We start from the raw sequence: 22,930 nt of genomic DNA, 5'->3' as shown, positions 1-22,930 counted from the left end.
TGTCACCATGAAAACCATATAAAGTGATGACTTACAGGAAGGCTTGGAGCTTTCAGTATAATATATAATAATAATAAGGCCTCTGTCAACTGTTAAGTGAGGTAAGATTTCTTCACACTTTGGTAGCTTACTGCGTGTGTGGTGGCCAAGAACGGCTCTAGTTTCCCTTCAAAACTCAGTTCAGGTGCCACCTCCCACATGAGGCTTTTCCTGTTCCCTCCAGCTGCTAGTGCCTCACTCACAATTACCATGTATTTACTTTCTATACATTTCTATATATACTAATATATCCAGTTACTAATATATACATCTATGAATATACATACATATATACCAATATATATTAACACATACATAAATACATGAATATATCTACATATATAATGGATATAGATATAGATATAGGTGGATGTGTGTTGTTTCCTCTGATAGAACATAAACTCCCAGAGGACAGGGAATATTTTGATATTATCTTTGTATTCACAGCACCTGGCCTATTGCTTAGCATGCAGTGAATTCCTGTTAATTGCACCAAACTTTCCTCTATCTAGATTGTGATGCTTTTGGGAGCATGATTCTGAAACTCTAGCAGTATTTGCTCATTTTTTTTTCTCTTTGCTAAAATTATTTTAATCAATATTTTATTTATTTTTCCAACTACATATAATGGCAGGTTTTAACAATCTTTTTTTTTTGGCAAGGCTTTGAGTTTTACAGTTTTTCTCCCTCTTTCCCTTTTCTCTCCCCTGCCCATCAACAGAAAGCAATTCAATACAGGCACTACATTTGTAATTATGCTAAACATAAATCAAAATTGAAAGTGTTATGAGAGAAGAATCAGATCCAAATGGAAGAAAAAGAATAGAGATAACAAAGTTATATAGTACATGATACATGAGACAACTTTTAAAAACTGAAGTAAATAAACTTTGGTCATCATTTAAACTCCACAGTACCTTCTCTGGACATGGATGGTATTTTCCAACGTAAGACCCTTAAAATTGTCTTTGATCATTGTACTGCTGAAATAAACAAGTCGATCATGGTTTATCATCACCCATGTTGATATAAATATGTACAAAGTTCTCTGGTTCTGCTCATCTCATTCAGCATCAATACATGAAAGTCGTTCCAGGCTTTTCTGACTTCCTGTCTCTCATGATTTCTTTTTCTTTCTTTTTTTAAATATTGATCTACTCAGTTTTATGGAAGATTTTTATTGTTGATGTTAGAGATTTGATTTATATAGCACAAAATATAGCAATACCTGGGTATTTTTGAAACTTTAATGGCATCTGTTCTAAAACCAGAATATTTTTTTCTTTTTCATTAATTTACATATTCTTGGTTATCACTGAAAAAAATTGAACGTTTTAATTTCAGTGAAATTGATTGATACTTGTCCTTCATTCTTTTTTATTATATAAATATTTTGTTTTCCAATTATATACAATAGTAGTTTCTACCAATTACTATTGAAAGTTTTGAATTTTACAATATTCCCCCCTCCTTCCCTTCCCCCCCACCAACAGAAAGCAAACTGATAATCTTTAAATTGTTTCCGTGATATGTATTGTTCAAAACTGAATGTATTGAGGGAAAAAAAATATCCTTGAGGAAGAAATAAAATATTAGAGATAGTAAAATTATGTAGTACATAAGGCATTTTTTGTTTTGTTTTTTTCTTAGGAGATAAGGCATTTTTTTTTAAAAAATTGAAGATAATAATCTTTGGTCTTTATTTAAACTCCACAGTTCTCACAGTTCTTTTTTTTTTTTTTTTTAGTTTTTTGCAAGGCAATGGGGTTAAGTGGCTTGGCCAAGGCCACACAGCTAGGTAATTATTAAGTGTCTGAGGTCAGATTTGAACTCAGGTACTCCTGACTCCAGGGTTGGTGCTCTATCCACTGCACCACCTAGCCGCCCCATCCACAGTTCTTTCTCTGGATATAGATGATATTATCTGATGCAGATACCCTAAAATTGTCCCTGATTTATTGCACTGATGGAATGAGCAAGTCCATTAAGATTGATCATCAACCCTATGCTGCTATATTAGGGTATGCAATGTTCTTCTAGTTCTGCTCATCTTGCTCATCATCAATTCATGAAAGTTTTCTCTGAAAAGGTTTCTCTGAAATCCCATTCCTCCTGATTTCTAATAGAACAATAGTGTTCCACCACATACATATACCACAATTTATTCAGTCAAATGATGGCCATCTCTTAAAATTTCTAATTTTTTTGCCATTATAAAAAGAGCTGCTATGAATATTTTTTGTATATATGAGATTTTTCTGCTTTTCACGATCTTTTCAGGAAACAGATCCAGTAGTAGTATTGCTGGATCAAAGGATATGCACATTTTTATTGCCCTTTGGGCATAATTCCAAATTGCTTTCCAGAAGGGTTGGATCAGTTTACACCACCACCAACAATGCATTAGTTGTTGGTGTCCCAGATTTCCTACATCCCCTCCATCATTGATCATTATCCTTTCTAGTCGTATTGGCCAATCTGAGTGGTGTGAAGTGGTACCTCAGAGATGTTCTAATTTGCATTTCTCTAATCAATAATGATTTAGAGCAATTTTCATATAAATTTAGATAGCTTTGATTTCTTTGTCTGAGAACTGCCTTTCTATACCCTTTGACCACATATCAATTGGGGAATGACTTTTTTTTAAAATAAATTTAACTCAGTTCTATTTATATTTTAGAAATATCTTTTGTCAGAAACAGTAATTGTAAAATTTATTTCCCAGGTTACTACATTCCTTTGCAGTAAGGTTGCAGTGGTTTTGTTTGTGCAGAAACTTTTAAATTTAATGTAATCAAAATGATACAGTTTTTTATAATATTCTCTATCTCTCCTTTGGTCATAAACTGCTCCCCTTCCTACAGATCTGACAGGTAAACTATTCCTTGTTCCCATAATCAACTTATAATATTATCTTTTATGTCTAAATCCTGCACCTCTATTGACTTTATCTTGGTATAAGGTTGCTCACTTTTAAAAAAAAAAAGAAAAGGAATTGGGGAATAACTAGGGATTTACTGTTTTCTTAGAATCTGTTTAGACTGTGAACTCTCTATGCTGATGCCTATTTAAAGTCAACCATTTTTAACCATAAAGTTAAAAACAAAAAGTCCTACTCTTTTGATACTTATCATAGAAAACATGGGAATTTGTTCATGTGTTGATGATGATAATGTTTGCCTTCATTCTCTATAAAGACCATGACATCAGGGAAATGATACCATGACATGCATATGAATTAGATTTCAGTGAGGAAGGTGCTGTGCTAAGTCACCAACCTTACTTTCTCCTCCAGAGTCATCTGGGTCCAGGGACCTTATATAAATCAGGATAACACTGGATGCAAGGCAATTAGGGTTAAGTGATTTTGCTCAGGGTCACACAGGCTAGTAAGTGCCTGAGACTGGATCTCTTTTGATGCCTCATCATAGAAAAGATGTGAATTTGATGGGAACTTAAAGAATATACCAGTAGCCTGAAATTCCAACAGGTTCTACAACCTAAAAACACCTTAGTGTAGGTTCTGAAATATTGACTTTCTAGCACCATCTAATTTAGCCTCTCCCCAAAGAGTTGTCTACCAGATGAGGAATTTTTTTGGTCTTATCAGTTCTTAAATTCTTCTAGCAAAGATATAGAGGGATTGAAATCCGAAATAGCAAAGGACCTGTTTCTGCAATGGAATGTCACTATATTGCTGCTTTTTCCAGTTCAGACTGCAACTTTTTTATTGTTTATCTGTTCTTTAGTTTTTATGAACTATTATGGCTAAAAAAAAAAAAATAGGTATTTCACCTATTCCTAATGATCCTTTAAATTGTTAATAAAAATTATAAAGTATTATTGCCATCCTAAATGGGGTCACAAAGAGTTTGACATGTCTGAAAAATGACTGAATAACAATTATGGGAAAAAATTTAGAGAGTACAAGACAAAGTTGAAAAATAGGTTTCAAAGAAGTTCCCTACCTGCATTATCAATTCAGACCCTTTCTGCATTCATGGAAATTGGTAACTTACCTCTGGTAGATTTATAATTTCTGTGGCACTGAGAGATTAAATGATTTTTCCCATGGTCACATAACCAGGATATATCAGTGAAAGGACTCAAACCCAGATATTCTTTGCTCCAAGGTAGACTCTACCTACTTATTATGCCATGTTGCTTTGAGAAAGTAAAATTTCTTACTATTGGGACAGAAGGGTAAAGTCAAAGGTTGTATTAACTTAGACAGTTGTAGGATCAAAAAATGCCAGATGAACTTTTTTTCATCTGTGATTGTGGGAACTAGACCTAAATTTCTACATCTATAAAAAAAAGGATAAATGCATAATATAATCTGGAACACCAAGATGTTCAGAGAATTACTGGAAATCTATATACAGTATATAAAGATTATCTGAAATGCAAAAAGACAAATCCTGAGAGTTGTCCATTAATGAATAGATCTACACAAAGAATCATTTCACTTTTTCATCTGTAGATCAGGCCATGATTAGATTGAGGGAGAAAATAAATGTTCAAGGTCAAAGAAATAATTAGTGTCTGAAATGAAATTATAAGAGAGCAAGGATACCTACCCAGATTAAGCATTGATTTTCATATTCAGAAATATATGCAGAATTTCTTTGGAGAATGTACCTAGTTGGGCTATAATGTAAAGGTGACTAGGTGTCAGGAGAAGAAAGGAGATTTGATAGATCCTGGTCTCAGATTATCTCATTTTGATTTAAGAGAGACTGGGAGAGCATGATATGAGAGAGTGAGGCAAGTATTTTCTCACTACAGCATGGTGGAATATTCTGCAAATAACTTTAGAAGTTTAAAATTCTCAAAAACTCATTACAGAAATTATTTGTTTATAAGAGTCATTCTGTGGTTTAAAGGCTAAAATCATCAACTGATATTTTTAAAAATGGCAAAGAGGAATACCCTGGTTATGTTGGTTATATGACCATGGGATTTCAAATGTTTTACATATATATGTATATATATATATATATATACATACATATATATATATGTATGTATATATATACATATATACCTAAAATGGCTGCTGAAGGTCAGAGGAATAGCCTCATTTTCTGAAAGATGGAACTTCTTTCAATTGTCTGAAGTTTTAGAAGGTAAAACCAATTTGCTTTTTAAAGTCTTTTTGTTTTAGGTTTGTTTGGTCTTTTCTTTTTTTGCAAGACAATGGGATTAAGTGGCTTGCCCAAAGCTACACAGCTAGGTAATTATTAAGTGTCTGAGTTCAGATTTGAACTCAGGTACTACTGACTCCAGGGTCAGTGCTGTATCCACTGCAGCACTCCAAACCAATTTGCTTTTAATGATAATCTGTACATGCTATCAGATTCATTGTAAGCACTTCATAAATAACTTTTTATATATTCATATCCAAAAATGCTTTATTAACAGTGTTAACAGGTCACCCTATATGGGACACTAGAGTTTACAAGGCACCCTCTCTGAAATATTTGTTGTTATACATATATATACACGTGTATAGGTAAACATATGTGTATTTGCCTTTTTGCATATATTATAAATGTAATTTTATATATATGCATATCTTATATAAGAGGTAGTATGACTTAACAGGTCAGTTAGGAGATTAGGGCTGGAATCAGGAAGACCTGAATTCAAATTCAGCTTCAGACATGTATTAGCTGTATGACCCTGGTCAGATCATTTAACCTGCTTGTCTCAGTTCCTTCTCTGCTCCCCTCCCCTCCCCTCCCCTCCTCTCCCCTCCTCTCCTCTCCCGCTGTGTCCTCTCCCCTCCTCTCCTCTCCCCTCCTCTCCCCTCCTCTCCTCTCCCCTCCTCTCCCCTCCTCTCCTCTCCCCTCCTCTCCTCTCCCCTCCCCTCCCCTCCCCTCCCTTCCCCTCCCCTCCCCTCTCCTCTCCTCTCCTGTTCTTCTCTTGCCCCTGATCTCACAATCAGTAAATATCGGAGCTAGGGTGTAAATCTGTGTTCCCAGATACCAAGTCCATGACTTTTGGAAACAATGGGGAAAGAGTATCTAGGTTCAAATCACTTATAACTTAAAAAAGGTATTTATTGTACTTCATTGGCAATGAATTACCTCATTTGTAAAATGAGAATATTGGTCTTGATGATCTTTTCTGGCTCTTAATCCGGGATCCTTTACTATATATGACTGACTTGTATCTGTGTATTTGGATGCACTCATCCAGTCATACAAATGTACAGGGGAGCTAGGTGGTATAGTGGAAAAAATAGTAGGGCTAAAGCCAAGAAGACTCATCTTCCTAAATTCAAATTCAGCCTCATATACTTACTAGCTGTGAGTTTCCCCAACTATAAAATGAGCTGGAGAAAGAAATAGAAAACTAGACCAGTATCTTTGCCAAGAAAACCCCAAATGGGGTCATGAAGAGAAAAAATGACTAAAAAACAACTGAAAATATAAATGTGTACTACTTTTCACAAAGAAGAGACTTAGAGATACTAGGTTAGCAATGAGACTGAATACAAGTATCTCTGCAGGTATGACAGTAGCCTTATTGTCAATCATCATCAGCACAATGTATTGTAAAGAAAACTGGCTTTGGAAACTGGTTTAAATCCCAGCTCTACCACCTATAAAACCTTGGACATGCCATTTCTTGGGATCTTAATTTTTTCCTCAGTTTTTTGAGGTTAGGCAAAATAACCTTTCAATTTACTTCTAGTACAAAATCTATGACTCTATAATCTCCTTGAACAGAAGAATGCATGTGGCATGAGTTTCAGATTTAAAAGATTATAGATTTGGCCTGAAAGAGACTTTGAAGTCATTTGGTCCAACCCCCCTCATTGTACAGAGGAGAAAACTGAGTCTGACAGAGGTTAGGGATTTGCCAATAATCACACAGCCAATAAAGGTCATAACTGGTTTTTTGACCCAAGTCTAGAACTCTGTCCCACTAAACCATTCTGTTTATTGCATGATTTTAGAATTTTCTCACTTGGCTAAAATTCCAAGAAGAAACTAAGCTAGAAAAAAAATGGTGGGTTTTGTTGTTGTTGTTGTTGTTGTTGTTGTTGTTGCTGTTGTTGTTTTAGAAAGATTTTATTTATTTTGAGTTTAACAATTTTTCCCCCATTCTTGCTTCCCTCCCCCTACCCCCCACAGAAGGCATTCTATTAGTCTTTACATTGGTTCCATATTATACATGGATCTCAATTGAATGTGATGACAGGAAATCATATCCTTAAGGAAGAAAAATAAAGTATGAGATAGTAAAATTACATAAGATGATGATGGGTTTTTTTTTCTAATTTGAAGGGAATAGTCTTTGGTCTTTGTTTCTCCATTGCAGATAGCCCAAATTTGTCCCTGGTTGTTGCACTGATGGAATGAGCAAGTCCATCAAGGTTGATAATCACCCCCGAAAATGATGGGTTTAAAGTGAATTTATTTGGATAGGCATTCATAGGTCCTGCTTTGGTATAGCCTGATAGATTCTATAATAAATTTTTTTAATAGCTGGAATTAGGTGAATAGAGTATGTATGAGTTCTGTGAGTAAACTACTAGAGCTCTATTTTAAAGCTCTGCCTGTTCTCATTTTGTTCAGTTTTATTGTGAAAGGCGAGACCTTAACCTGTGATTTCATTCATATGGAGAATTCTCCATATGGAAACTTCCTCCTGGGGTACAGATCAGAGGCCCATTTGTATTTCATAATCTTAGAAAAAGTCTGGGCCACTGTTTAAGAGAGAAAAATACTTGTCCTCAGTGATGATATGAATTCAGGTTACCAGTGTTCTATGACACTGTCTCTTTCTTCATTCATCTGATTTTATACATTTCTTATCTGCATTTGGAGAGAGACATTGTGGCATAGTTGCTAGTATGGTAAAAACCTCTGCTCACCTGTAATCATGCACCCTCTTGCCTATGTGTTCTTGGCAAGCTTTGCTGCTTGCTAAAATCTAAGACCTGGATAGAGCAGAGGGTAATAAATAAGAGGAAAAAGTCTGTCTATTTGTCTGTTTTTCCGATATGGGATTGGAGAAATACCAGTTCTCAAAAAAGGAATGGAAGCACAAGAAGAAATAGGAGACCCTGTGTGATCTCCTCTTCTAATAAGTTGCCAACTGGTAATTAAGAGTCTTTGATGCCAAAATGGAAAGCAATAAACATTTGGGACTTCATGTTCAGTCAGAAGCCCATGATTAGTTGATATCTAATTGACTAAAACCAAGATAAAGTTAAAATACTTTTTCTTAAAAGTAAAATAAGAAAAGTTAACATTAGATTAGGTAGTGATATTTAACAGTTGACACTGAGAAAGATACTAATTTGAAACCCTCTAAATGGTATCCTTATTTAGGGAAATATTTATTTATGTGCTCAATTGAAATTTAAAATTGTTTTTAGTTAAACTAATAGAAAGCAGATTTTTATGGGAAATGTATAATTAATTGAATTATCTGCTCATCAGTGCTCACAGTTACCCATATCTGGAGAAAGTTTAGCTGGGAGGTATATATGGTCTTACTTGAACCCAAAATATTGTTCAATGAATTCTTGCACCCAAAATTACAGACATCAGAAGAAACTGATAATCATTATCACGGTGATCTTGCAAATTCAAACCTCTGACCAGGTTTTAGAAAATGAAAATTTTGTTCCAATTTATGTTTCCTTATTACATCCAAGGATAGAATAATTCATCCTTTAAACTCCCTTTGGATAATAAGGGTAGACAAGAAAGGGTGTACCCAGAGCAAAAACAGCATGCTATTGCCCCTGAGACAGTCACCCAGAACACATTCAGCATCATTTTCAGAAGCCTAGCCTCCTCACTGTAGTGGAGAAATTCAACTGTTTTGATTTGCTATCCCCAAAAATGTCATAGACAAAAATACTGCAGCTTGGGAGAATTGTGTTTTAGCAGATGGATAAGTGGGTGTTTTCTGTAGATGTTTTATTACCTGGGGCCCTGTACTTGATTAAGTGTTACAAGTCATGTTGTGACCTTCCCAACCTTTCCTGTTGCAGATCCCTTAAGGAGATCATAAGAGTTTTGTAACAGACAAGTAAAACATGCCTATTTATTCAGTTTGTGCCACAGTCAAATTGATTTACACTAAAACATTGGAAAACTTCATTTAACTATGGTTGCTGAGTGCTTGACCCCCAATCTGAGCCCTAGGTGTAGTATTTCTCAAGTTGTAGTCTTTCTTTTCAGCTCTTACAACGGTTTGAGTTTTTCTTTAACTTCTCCAGACACTTCATATGTTTTTCCCAGGCAGTCTCTTTCTTGATTCATCTGATTTTATACATTTCTTACCTGTCTTTTGAGAGAGATGTTGTAGAATAGTTGCTAGTATGATAAAAACCAAATGTAGTTCTCAGGCTATCTAAAAACCCACTCTCAGTAGTTTCCCCACCTCTGCTTTTGGAAACTCTCCAAGACAATTAAGTTTTAGAGATCTACATTTAGTAAAGGGAGTTTCCTCACCTGGGAGTTCTTTCCATCAGGTCCAGTACTAATTTCTCTTCCACTATAGCAAAGAGATATAATAGTTAGCAGGAATGTGGGTGCAAGCATAATACTGGCATTCTAGAGACCTCTATTTTAGTAATTTGTAGTGTATAATGTTGAGTATGATTTATAAGTACTCTTGGTTAAAACTTTTCAAGTTCCATTAATTAAAGCTGGTTGGATTAGAGAATTAGTGTTTTGAGGTGCCATGGATTGGAAGTTAGAGGAGCCAGATTCAAATCCCAGGTCTATCATTTATGATTTCAGTTACCTTGAGGAATCCATTTAGCATCTGTGGGTTTCAGTTTTCTCATCTTTTTAAAAGATGCCTTCTATGATCTCTTTAAAACATTATGATCCCATGGACACAATGCCAATTTCTGTAGAACAGTGTGAGAGAATTGTGGGAATCAAGAAATCTGGATTTAATCCTGGTTCTATTACTGAGAGAAAAGTAACCTTGAGTAAATATTTTTACCCAAATTCCTTGGGTCCCATTTTCCTCATCTCTAAATTAAAGGGTTGGATTAGCCTCTAAAGTTATCCACCAAGCTTTAAATAACCACCACCTACAAAACAAGGGAGATACAAAGACAAAAACAGTATTCTTTGCCCTCAAGGAGATTATATTTGTAAAGTAGATTGAAGAAAATCATTCTTACTTTGTATCTCTTTTTCATTACACTTAACACTTATTTGATTAATATTTTATTGTGTGTCCAGTATGTATCACATGAACATTTAATTCAATAAATAGTAAACATTAGTAAATACAAGCACTATGCTAGAAGTGAATTTACAAAGATAAAAATGATCCCTGCCCTTTACAGAGATTATATTCTACTGGGGCAAGGAGGGGTTCCAAATAATCAAAGTAAACAAAATACCCCCAAAAGAACTAAGATTATTTGAGAATAAAGAGATAGCTCTAATAACTGGGAGAGGAGAAAGGGCAGGAGGGATTGGAAAAAGTTTTACAACATGGTCAATATGGGCCCAGACATCTGTGTATAGCTTTGTTGAGTAGATAGATATAAGAAGGACTTAGGTCTATGGATTACTGTGCAAACTTTTGTAAAGTTCATAAATATAGGATATCTTATAGAGGATCATAGATTTAAAGGTAGAAGAGACCTCAAGGACTCTGACTATGCTCACCTTATTTTACAGATGATGACTCTGAGTCCCAGACAGACTAGGATGTTTTTTCCAAGATTTCATAGGTAGTAAGAGTAGAACAAGATTTTAACCTGAGGGGCAGCTAGCTGGCCCGGTGGATGGAGCACCAGCCCTGGAGTCAGGGGGCCCCGAGTTCAGATGTGACCCCAGACACTTAATAATTGCCTAGCTGTGTGGCCTTGAGCAAGCTACTTAACCCCATTACCATACCAAAAAAAAAAAAAAAAAAAACTAAAACAAAAGATTTTAACCTAAATCCTTTGGTTTCAAATCCAGTGTTAGCCAATTGCTTTCCTCTTTATCTGCTACCTACAAAAGCCAGTATGTAGTCAAATTATAAATCAGTATATGGATCATAAATCTAGAATGTATCTTAGAAGTCAAATTGTCTGACCCCTTGGTTTTACAGGAAAAAAAATACCCAGCCAAGTTAAGTTATTTGCTCAAAGATACAAGAGTAATAAATGACACAACTGCAATTTGAACTTAAGACCTTTTACTCTAAATTCAGTACTCTTGGGGTCAGTACTGTGTCTGCTGGAAAATGCTTATGCCGTAGTCCTGCAGTTCTGCCTATCCAGAAAGACATTCCCAAAAGTTTCCCTAGAAGCAAAGGGATGTGAAATGGCCCAATAATTGACTCAATCAGTTCCTTTTTGGTTTCTTTTGAAAATGGAAATAATTCTAGTATTTTTAAAATCTTCTGTTCTTTCCTTTGTTCTTCCAAAGATCAGGAAAAGTTTAACATCCCTTTCTAGCTTCTAGTATGGAATTGACTTTTTCAAAAAATTGGAGCAAGGTTCATACAATGTTCCAAAGGTCTGTGCCATTTTAAATTTTAAATAAACTTTAAATCAACTTCAACTTTAAAAAGTTGAGAAGGACCTTTGGAATACCTTATATTGTCCCATATTGAAAGGTTTTTTGACAGTATCTATGTTAGATTCTAGTGGTTGATGTTGAAGAATATTGGAACAGTGGAAATTATTTGCTTTGTGGATCAGTGATAAGTTGTTGCAACTGTCATTTGTTAAGTATCTACTGTGTGCAAGAAAGAGGCAATACTATGGCTGAAGCTAGAAGGCCTGACTTCATGTCAAAATAATTTGAGCCACAAACCTTACCCCTAATACCTTCTGGCTCTGTGACCCCAACAAACCATTTAACCTTTCTATGATTTAGTGATTTAGGTAGCTTTCTAAAACTCTATAAGTTGAAGAATAGTTACTGATCTGTTTTGGTAAAGGGTATTTCCTTATCTGTAGTTTCACTAAAATTGCAAACCCAGCTTTCTCCTACACTAACCCCACCAAATGTTCATGGTGCTAGGCACCAGGGATACAAAACAAAATAAAGCAGTCCCTGCTCATAAGAGGTTTGCATTCTATTAGGGAAAATAATATGAATTATTGCTGTTCAGTTATTTCAATCATTTCCAATTCATGGTTTTCTTTGCAAAAATACTGGAGTAGTTTGCTATTTCCTTCTTTAGTGGCAAGTAGAAGTTAAGTGATTTACCCAGGGTCACTCAGCTAGGAAGTTTCTGAGAATGGATTTGAACTCAACTTCTCAAAAACTCCAGAGCTCTATCTACTGCACCACCTAGCTGCCCCAAATTAAACAAACACTAATCAGTAAATATAAAATGTATGGAAATATAAAATAATTTAGGGTAGAAGAAAAACTAAGGTGATCAAGGAAGATTTCTTGTAGGATATAATAATCTTGGAAGAAGTAGGAATTTTCAAGAGTCATTGATAAGAGCATTCTAGACATGAAAGAGAGCTTGGACAACAGATAAAGAAGTAGGAACAGCAAGTAATTCAATTTGACAAGAATATGGAATATGATAAGCCTAGAAAGATAGAGTCAGATAATAAAGGGAGCTACATGCTAAAAAAAGATTTTGTATTTTTTTTTTTACCAAGGCAATAGGGATCTATAAAGATTTCTTCAGCTAGGGAGTGCCATGGTTAGACCTGTGCTTTAAGCTTTGGTCTTCTCGTTGGGACCCATTATTTCTGCAATCTTCATTTGGTTTAGAAGGAACTATAAAGATGACAACATAGTACGTGCTTTGGGTGAGTGACTGCTAAATTTTTAGATCATTCTTATCCAACTAGACTTCATGATTTCTTTCAGTACCCACTATTCTTATGAATTCATGATTACCATTGTCTCAGACTTCTTGGTACTTATTAATAGCAATGGATAAGAGAAGCACTATCACCTCATTTCTAGATTAGTTCCTAAATGAACATGGAGAAACCTGAAGGTTTCTACCAGAAATCATTAATTGCTCAAGGTCACTTACAAAGTAAAGTACTACCTAATTCTAGATTCAGAGACTTGGGAAAGTTCACTTACAATGTGTCCCTGCCTTCAGACAATACTAAATTTATATCATGCCAGTGATCTTCTCTGAGTAGACACATATTCAATATTGGAATTCACTAAAAGAAAAAAAAATAACAAGGATCTTTAGTGATGTATTATTCTTATCATTACTATACATTAGTCCTGAGAGTGCACTTGGCACTACCAAATGACAGAAAAAGAAATGAGCCCCGTTTAGAAGATAGGAGTTTTACATACATACATAGCAAGTAGAATATTAATCATCAAAGGAGAGGATTCAAGAATCCCAGATTTGGTATTCAAGTTTACTCTCTTGTTTCTAACATGGTGTGCTTCTGATATTGACCTTGATAAAAGGTCTTAGGTGGTGACCTGATCCTTGAAAGAACTTGTAAAGGATAATAGTAGGGATTGAAAGAGGCAATAACTTTGCCCTTCTTGGTCACAACTAAAGGAGATTTTCAGATTCATCAGGGGATTAAAAAAAAAAGAAAGATTAAAAGGTAGGAGAGGAAATGGCCTGTTTTTTTCCTCCCCTTTTTTTTCTTCCTGTAACCATTTTTCAACCAAAAATATAAATCTGCTAATGGTATAAAAAGAAACTTGGTAAAATTGCTGAATTACTATTACAGAAAGAGTTCAACCTATGCAAAAGTGTAACTGCAAGAAAGTCGAGCATTTAAGGTATTATTTATGCTCACAATTAGTATTTCTAAGTGAATTTTTAAAGGCTTTTATGCAATTACAGTAGAGTTGATTGTCCTAACTTTGCTAATGCTTTGATGTCTTGCATGTGCTGTCCTTGGTCCCTACAACCCTGGCACATAATTTACTTCTGTTTTGAGTGAACTATAAGCATTAATGTCCATTAAGAATTTTTGAAACAAAGTCCAAAGATTACTTGGAGCACTTTCAGCAATATGTACTGATTGTCATTAATAGTTATTTTGTCCTAGACAAGGACATTGTTTTGTAACATCATTTTCTTTGGCTAGTCCATACTTAGTCTATGTTTCTGAACAGCTTCTTACATGTTTTTGTTTCTTCATTTTTAACAAATCAGGAGAAACTCATAGGACTTCTTAGAACTGGGGGTGGGGTGGGTTGGGGTAGGACATTGAAGAGTTAGATAGACAACAGGGTGGTATGCAGTCATTTTTCTTTGTCATACTATCTCTTAACTAATCTACAAGGAAGTAAATGATACCATGTCTTTTATTCTTCATATTTGCTAGATTTTCTGCAAGTGTTCTATGGGTATATATACTTGGGATGACAGATTTAGAACTTAAAGGGACCTTAAAGGTTATCTAGTCTGACCCCTTTATTTTAGAAATGAAAAAACTGATTCTAAGAGAGGGAGAAACTTGCCAGGTTCACACAATTCTCATATGAACTCAGGTCCTTTGCCTCCAAATTTAGTGTTCATTCCATTTTAGCCAACTCTCATCCTTAAAAATTTCACAGTGACCATTTTCAAGTACCCTTAAACCCAAACTCCCCCAAATCTATCAAGCATCTATCAATGATTCATAATGCCTGCTCACATTCATGCAAAAAGAATTTCTCTAACTGATGCTTCAAAAGATTGATTTTTTAAGTAAAAAAACAAAACAAATCCTTTAGAGACATAGATGGAAAAACCATTCTAATGCCTATGAATTTACAGCCATTTTCCATAAGATGAAAGTAGAGATAAATTCACAGAAACTGAATATTCAAAATCATTATTTCTTGGCCTTCTACAGATTAATGATCTATGCCAACCAAAGGATTCTTTAGTCATCATTCAGTCCAACATTATATGGATTTCTCCCTCTTGAAATGTGGAAAATTGACAGGTATAAGGAAACATGAATATTGAATGCTTCTTTCATTGGGTTTCAACTTAGATAATAGATAATTTGGGTGGGCAACTCTGAGAATCAATTTGAGTTCAAAAAGAATCATTTATATTTGTTTAAAGTTGACCAACCAAAGTAAGAAAGTCTGTATATTGACTAAAGGGCATTATCATAGTTAGACTTGCCCACAAGTTTATTGACTATGGAGATTTTGCGAAATTATTTGTCTTTCCTGAGAAAAGGAAAAGGTAGTATGCCTTTTTTTTTAAAGTATAAATATACTCAGTGCCACAGAGAAGTGCACAGCAATAGGAGTTCATCAAAAAAGTTAATTTGTACAAGATTTGGCAATGATTGGGAATGTCACATTGGACTGCTGAAGTGCTAAGCCCTGTGATAACTGGAACACTGAAATTTCTTCCTTTCTGATAATCATGGCAGTGATATATTGGTGGTGTTTCCATGACGTTTTCTTAGCCTTGCTCTGAATCATGGTGGGTAGAAGTCAGAAAATCTTTCCATGTTAACAGCACTGATGTTTGGGTAGGATTTTTCTGGGTATCTTTTTTCTTTCCTTTAACAGGGTGAAAATTGGCAATTTTAGACTGCTGTGATCTCTTTAGAGGGACACAAATCCATCTAAAATATTGGCTGGTCAAATGTGCTTATCTATATGTAGTAAAACATGCAGTTTCTGACAGTTTTACCAAAACTTGTTATCTTTTTTTCTAGCCTAGATAAATTTTTTTAATGCTGTTGTTTTTTTTTTTGCTTCATGTTCATTTCACAATGCCAGTCTTCCCTTTCTAGTGAAATTTTATCTAATTTAAGTTAAAAATTAATTTTAATTTAAAAATTTTAAAGCTGTTCAACTATAAACCATATCTAACAGGATATGCAGCATTCCCTACTAATATTTCCCCATCTGTCCAGGGAAGGGGAAGAAAGTGCATTTTCTTACATATTCTCTTATAGACCAGATAATTTTAAAATTGATCAAAATCATTATTTTTATTATGTACTTTCTTATTTTCTTTCTGTAGTGTTTATTAGGACAAAAAAAGAATTTTTTAAGGCTTTTTTCTCCAAAAAATGACTTATAGTAGACATTTTATGATGAAAAATGGACATTACTACTTATTTAGAGATGGGCATTATGTTTTGGTAAATCAATAGCAACAGAATAAGGCTCTAAATATTATTAAGAAAATCTTGAATCTTAGTGCTTGAAAGGAAATTATATAATCCACCATTTTAGATATGAAGAAACTGAGGCACAGAGGCATTAATTTACCCAAGATCATCCACCAACTTAGGGTTTGTCTGAATACCTGACTGAATAATATGTTCCTTCCCCTACAGAAGCTAAGTCCCAACCACCCATGATAGTTTGCATAATTCACTTGACTGCCTCTTGCAGAACCTCTGGCAAAGCAAGCTGGTGTTATTCCAAGTCCCTTGGAAATGAATCAAAATCCTCACAACAGCTGGACTTGGTTTGATACCCTTTGGTGATGGTGATCAAAGTTCCTCACCAATGCTAATTAGCAAATCACTGAGACTGTGCAGACACTAATGAGCAAATATCTCCCTTTGGCTCTAAGTGAGAACAGTCTGGATTGAGTTTAGGGCCTAGACTAAACCTAATAACATTGATTTTTATGAATTTATCTAGTTGCCTCACTTTCTCCACTGGCAAAATAGAGAAATGTAGACCATGGAGTCAGTTTGTGGTTATTATAATGTGTAAAAATCTGTTTTGAACATCATCATTTCATTTTTAATGTTTTGCTGGCCTCTTGATGTTGTGTGGTCTCAGGACACTAAGAAAGTTAAACTTTATGTGAGTTACATGATATATCTGTAGTAGTGGTAGAAGAAGAGGGAGTAGCAGTAGCAGTGGTAGAAGAAGTAGTTTGGTGTTGGTCATTGATAAATCTTTATATGCCATTCTAAGTGCTTGCATCTATTATCTCATTTGATACCCAGAACTGTTTTATGAAGTAGGTACTATGATCATTCCTATTTCACTGATGGGAAAATCAGGATATGAAGTCAGGTGGATTGGTAGCACATTCTCTATCTAGTTTTCTAAAATCATACTTTAAAATGATGGTAGGTTGACTCAAATGGTGTTTCTTCTTCTCCAGGAGGGACAGAGCATCTGGAGAAGTAAATCAAGGCAAGAAGGGGAGGAAAAGCTAGAGATTTAAGATGATTACACTGTATCATTTCCAAAGCTCAAAGAGAAGGGAAGATTAGAAATAGCTTTCCCAATCCCTTCTACAAGCATAGTAACATATTTACCTAACCATTTTTAACCTGACTGTAAGCAAGTATAGAATGAGAATATCATGAATCCATCATTTGTAATAACATAAGAAATGTGAATAAGAAATAAGAAAATTATTTTGCTATTCGAATTAAATGGAGGTATTATCTCTAAATGTTTATAGCTGTATTTGTTTGAGTCTCACAAACCATATCCAAGATGATGTTTCTTGATTTAGAAGACTATGAAGACAAGAGTCATGTCTGTCAAAATTGGTTGTTGAAGAACTAAGCAGATTAACAGGCATGTAGGGGAATTTTATACATATATCTATTTTATACATATATCTCACAAATATGTAATTGTATATACCCATAAACAACATAGCTTATTTTTTAAAAAACTGCATTAAGACTTTTGGGATATCCTTTGTGATTTGTGTGCGTTCAGAGATAAATGCAAGCATCTATATGTATGTGTATACCCAATCTATGTTTACTTGATTTTAATACTAACATTTCTGTAGTAAGCGTCCTTGATGTCCTGCCCCCATCAATATTCAGGTTTAAGCTTCACTTATGTGTTTCCTCTGGGTTCATTTAACATTAATTTAACTTAACTCTCCCCATTGTGACTTGAAGAAAATATTACCAGATGTTTCCTAGTCTTACTGAGGTGTTATGAAAATGGCAATAGGAAAATAACATGTTATTTTGCATTTTTAAGTTTGCAAAGCCCTTTAAAATACTCCCAACAACCTTGTGAGGTGAATGCTATTTTTATGTTTTTTTTGCAAATGGGAAAACTGAGGCTCAGAGCATTTAAATGACACAATTAGGGTTTCATAGCTAGGAAATATCAAGGGCATGATCTGAAACCAGGGCTCCTCATTCGAAATCCACCCCCCCCCCTTTCACTTATAACAAATATTTATTACATTTTGTTTTGGACTTCTCTGAGGATTCTCTCTCTCTTTTTTTGCTGTTCTTTTTTATTTGCTGGAAATTGGTTGGGAAAACACTCTAATTTCCCATAACTAGGCAAGAGTTTGTTTAAAACAATTTTTCTTGTTAATTTGGCATTATTATTGAAGGTAATTACTTTTAAACTTTTAGCAGGATATTCTTGTTGATTAATTAGCCCACATTAAGAAGTAGATGGTATGTTGCTTGATTCCTGACTTACAAATAAACAAACTGAGACACAGAATCTGAGATGTTGCCCAAGTCATCACCACAACATTTAAAGTTTTAACTCTCAATCTCCTATCACTTCTGATAGCAGGCACCTTCTGAGAGCAGGCATTTTCCCTGGAAAGATTTTCCAAATCTATTATCAGTGTAATAATCATGAAAATATTTGATGACAACACTGCCTCATGCTGTATAATAAATTTGAGTAGAAAAGTTGAAGCAGTGGTATTTTCATCAGTGCTTTGGATGTCAGGAGAAAGTAGTTCCACACTCAGCGAATATAGATAGGTCTGTTTTGTGCCGTGTTAAATCCAATTGTGAGGAAGCCCTGAATAATCAGGAGTGACAGCATAAGCACTTTCTCTTCAAAGTGATTTTACAGAAAGCATTATTTCCTAAGAAAAGTACACATATGGCTCTCATAATGCTGAAAGAGCACTAATGTATCAATTTATTGGTGCTGGTGTCATGAGCTGGAGTTGCAAATTATATTCAGATTTGAAACTTTCTTTTCCATTGCTATTTGGTGAAGTGCCCTTTCCTTGATAAAGGTTATCTCAAAGGATTCTAGAATGCCAAGGACAGGGACAAACAACCAATGCAGAGGACTATACAGAGCCTTTCAAGGGTTGCATGACTTATTTCATGATGCCAAACCAAACAACAAAATGAAAAACAATAGTTTTTTTTTCCCTCAATTAAAAAAAAATACATTTGAGTTTGGGTTGCACTATGTAATTTCAGATTCCCTAAATAAGTCCTTTGGAAAGTTGTGTGGGGAGCAAGTGGATGATTTTGGTCTCAGAGCATAACTTTGGAATTAACGTTTTTTTCAACATCTACTGTGGACTCTGAGAACAGATTTCTACCCCATATGACATGTTCCATAGCTAAGTAATAGGCCTAACATGGGGGGCAGCTTTTTCCAAAGTGTTTTACTTTCAGGGTGGAGGGTTAAATAGCTCTCTTAATAAGTTGGAAGCCAAAAATATAAAATTCATTTTACCACTGTGCTTAGTCACAGGCTCAATTTTTTCAGCACATACTATTCTAGTCTCCTTTTCTTTCCTCATTAGAATATCCCCTGAAGAAGAAACTATTTAAATTATAGCCCCATGACCTGAGGAAATGGCAACAGTATGGTTTGCATTCAAACTTATGTTCATTTTATCTCTGTATTAGAATGACAGCATTTAAATATTATTATGTAGTTAAAAATAAGACCAAAATATCTTATCCCAATGCCTCTTCAAAACACTGAAATGACCCCCAAGTTCTTAAAAATGTGACTATGAGGGATCAGGCTCTATGAGAATTGAAAGGTTTCCAATGATAAATAATCTTTACTATCCAAGGAAAGACCCAGCCAGGTTTAGAGAGGCTCATCAGCTATAGATTGGAAATAAATTATATGGTCAACTATTATATGGAAATTATATGGAAATAAATTATTTGGTCAACCCTCATCTCTAACATAATGTCTTTCTTTTGACTCTTGTCTTCTTTTATCACCTCTGAAATATCATGAAATCTAGGGTCTTATGAATTCTTTTGCATTTTCATATGAACAGATGGCATTCATTTTGGCCCATCTTCCATAGAAGTGGTGGTCATTTACTTCTGACCTCACTGGGGTCAGGCATCTATGTTTGTTTTTTTTCTAGGTTATTCTTCTGTTTCTTTCCTCAGAATAATAGACATGACATATCACTTCCATTGAAAAGCAAAAGAAAACCTCATAGCAGGTTAAATTTTCTGTTGTCTAGACCAATGTATTGATAAATAAGTCAAGGAAAGTTTATAATGAGAGGAGAGAAAGTAGCCTTCTATCCTCCCCACCATCAATCTCTACTTGCTTTTCAACCAAAAAATAAGTGACTGAAATGAACAGACATTTCCGTATGAGAAAATTCAGTGGTATCTCTGTGAATTCTTATTGATAATTTAAAATGATAAGTTTAGTTGTTGTCTTTTGTTTTAACCTTGTAGTCATTTATGGATACCTACTTCCACCTCTTAAACTGAGATCTTTTTTATATTAGAGAGAAACAGTTGAGCAAAAGAAACAAACAATTTCTTTACATTTCCGATAATGTATGGAACATTCTACTCTCATGGTTCCAAGACTTTCTGTACAGGAGAGGCAGAGATGTTTTATCATGGGTTCTTTGAAACTACTATTGGTTCTTCACTTTTGCAGAATATGACTTCCTTTTAGTGCTCTTTTCATCTAATGAAGAAAAGGAAAATATGTTTTAGTTAACATCACAAAAAGACATGGAGGTAGAAGATAACAGTATTAATGATTCCTCTGAAATAATATCTTAATGACATAGTGTATTTATGGAAGTCAAAAAAAGATCAGCTTTTTTGTGGTTTATAGAAACATCTTTGTCTAAAACAACTATCAAAAAGAGGTCACTTTCTCACACTTGATTTCATTTCTTCTCTTTCAGGTATTTCGGTAACAAAGAAGACACATACATGTAAGTGATTTATTTTTCTCCAAAGTGTTCTGAAGAGTTGGAATTATGTCTGCCTCATGGCACTCTTCAAGCATTAACATTTCATCTGTGATGTAGAAAGTTAGAAATTATGGTGCAATATCACAAGTCCTTATCTGAGTTTGTGTTGAAGAGATGGGCCAGTTGACATTCTGGTGTATTTCTATGTCTTAGTCCATTATTTGACAGGCAAATCTTGACATCCAACAGAGAGGATTATTACCTGGCGATCTTCCTTACTCTGTGTGCTTCTTAGAAATGGTCGGTATGTTTGCATGGGAAATCACTATGATTTCTTTACCAATTCAGCCTCCTTTCCCCTTTACTACTAGTCTCTAGATTAGACTGTTTTTAAACTTGTATCTGTGAGACAGAAACATTGCTTGGGAATATAGGAGTTATTGTGTGACTGCAAACTTAGCCTAAAGAAAGTCCTGGTAAATGGCATTACTTATTTGATATGGAAATGGGCGCTAGCTGGCTACAAACATGTATGATTGATTCCTCCTTTGCTAATAAAGAACCCTCATTCTTATTACAACAGAAGTTTAAAAATTTGTGCTAACATATGATGTGGTAGTTGGCAGTCTGAGATGTGTTGTGCTAATGTCCACTAAACAGCAAAAGGAAGTTAATATGTCATTGGAATCAGCTAGTCAGACTATTACATTAGACTTGACCAATGTGTCATTTAGACCTCAAAAGACCAGTGTCACTAGAATATGATGCCTGTTTTAGGCCAGAAATATAGAATGTAGCATACCTGAGCTTTCTTTGGACATTTATTTTCTTAACCTAGGATAATTGTAGAGTTCTCCATAGCTCTTTGCTAAGACCAAGAGGTAAACAATCTTCTCAATTTCACTTTTAAAATTCCTGATATTTTGTGGAACTTTTTAAAAAGTTTGTTATTGTTTTTATTAAGTCATTGTAATACCTAAGCAGCTTTAGCTCCTGCCTCAGTTTTGTTGAAAGCTTATTTGAATTGCTGCTCATGGGTTTGTGTGTCTGTCTGTCTCTATTTGTAGCGGGGGGAGAAACTTAGATCTGAAGTTGCCTGTCATTTGAGATTTGAAACAGCAAAACAGAATACTGATGGACATCAGGATCTTTACCATTTAGAGTGTAATCCTGTGGTCCCTTTCTGCACTATTCATATGAGCTTCGGTGGAAGTTTTGCTTGAGAAAAGATTATTCAGCCAGGTCACATTTAAATAATGGACTCAACCTCAGTATTGCTCTGCCCAACACCTAAATAATGGGCTCCTGTTGGTTTCCCTTGTTTCAGCATAGAGTGGTCCCTAGTTTCTTGGGGGGCTGTTTTGTTGTTGCTGTTGTTGGTGCATTTTTGAGCTCATAATGAGTGAGAGATTGACAGTACAGGAGACTGAAGTCCTCTGTATATCCGCAGGGCAGGCATGGTACAGAGAGCTTCCTTGCACAGCCTTGCCCGGACGACCCACTCTAGAGGTGGTAAGTAATTCAGTCTTTATGCTGGCTCAGTCCTGGGCCTCTCCTGAACGGGGCTGCTGATTGTGCGGACTCAATAGCATTTTGGGGCCTGGACTCCTGTCCACCTTGCACGAAGCTGAAATCACCAGACTTTTTCTCTAGGTGCACCATGTCTTGAGTCTTCTTTTGTCAATAAAGACCTAGTCCAATTCCACTGAACATTTAATGCACCCTTCAGCTTATAACAACTTTTTTTTCCAAGTTAAAAGTCACACTTCTGAAGATGTTAGGCAATAATATATTCTTTCCATTAGAGATGGACAATAAAGTACGATAATTATCAAGAATGATATTATCCAACTGCTAACAACAGAAAATATATTGTTTTCTGAAAAAATGTTATTGGTTCTAACATTTAAATGGCAGGGGCAGCAAGGTATACAAAATAATGTGTCCTAGCAACAGGAAATGTCATTTGTTTTACCCTTGTTGGAATGGGGTTAACAGATTCAGTCAGGAAAGAAAGAGACAAAAAGAACAACAGGTACAGCAAGTAACATGACCAGCATCTATGGTCATGTAA

General features: G+C 35.0%; 1 protein-coding gene across 3 annotated transcripts in view; it reads left to right on the top strand.

The window, feature by feature from the left end:
* Positions 1-22,930, top strand: part of RORA (RAR related orphan receptor A) — an 861,625-nt gene that overhangs the window by 645,026 nt on the left and 193,669 nt on the right. For 2 of the 3 annotated variants that reach the window (XM_074234286.1, XM_074234287.1), the window contains one exon: positions 20,848-20,877. In XM_074234286.1, the coding sequence (XP_074090387.1) occupies positions 20,848-20,877 (30 nt within the window). Of the gene's footprint in view, positions 1-20,847; positions 20,878-22,306; positions 22,369-22,930 lie in introns of those variants that run through there. The other variant, XM_074234289.1, reaches the window with a different exon arrangement.

This window comes from Macrotis lagotis, chromosome 4, assembly GCF_037893015.1.
Source record: "Macrotis lagotis isolate mMagLag1 chromosome 4, bilby.v1.9.chrom.fasta, whole genome shotgun sequence".
In the NCBI taxonomy this organism is placed as follows: domain Eukaryota; kingdom Metazoa; phylum Chordata; class Mammalia; order Peramelemorphia; family Peramelidae; genus Macrotis; species Macrotis lagotis.
The sequence above is the reverse complement of the archived record's forward strand: the minus strand, read 5'-3'. Positions and strand labels throughout refer to the sequence as shown.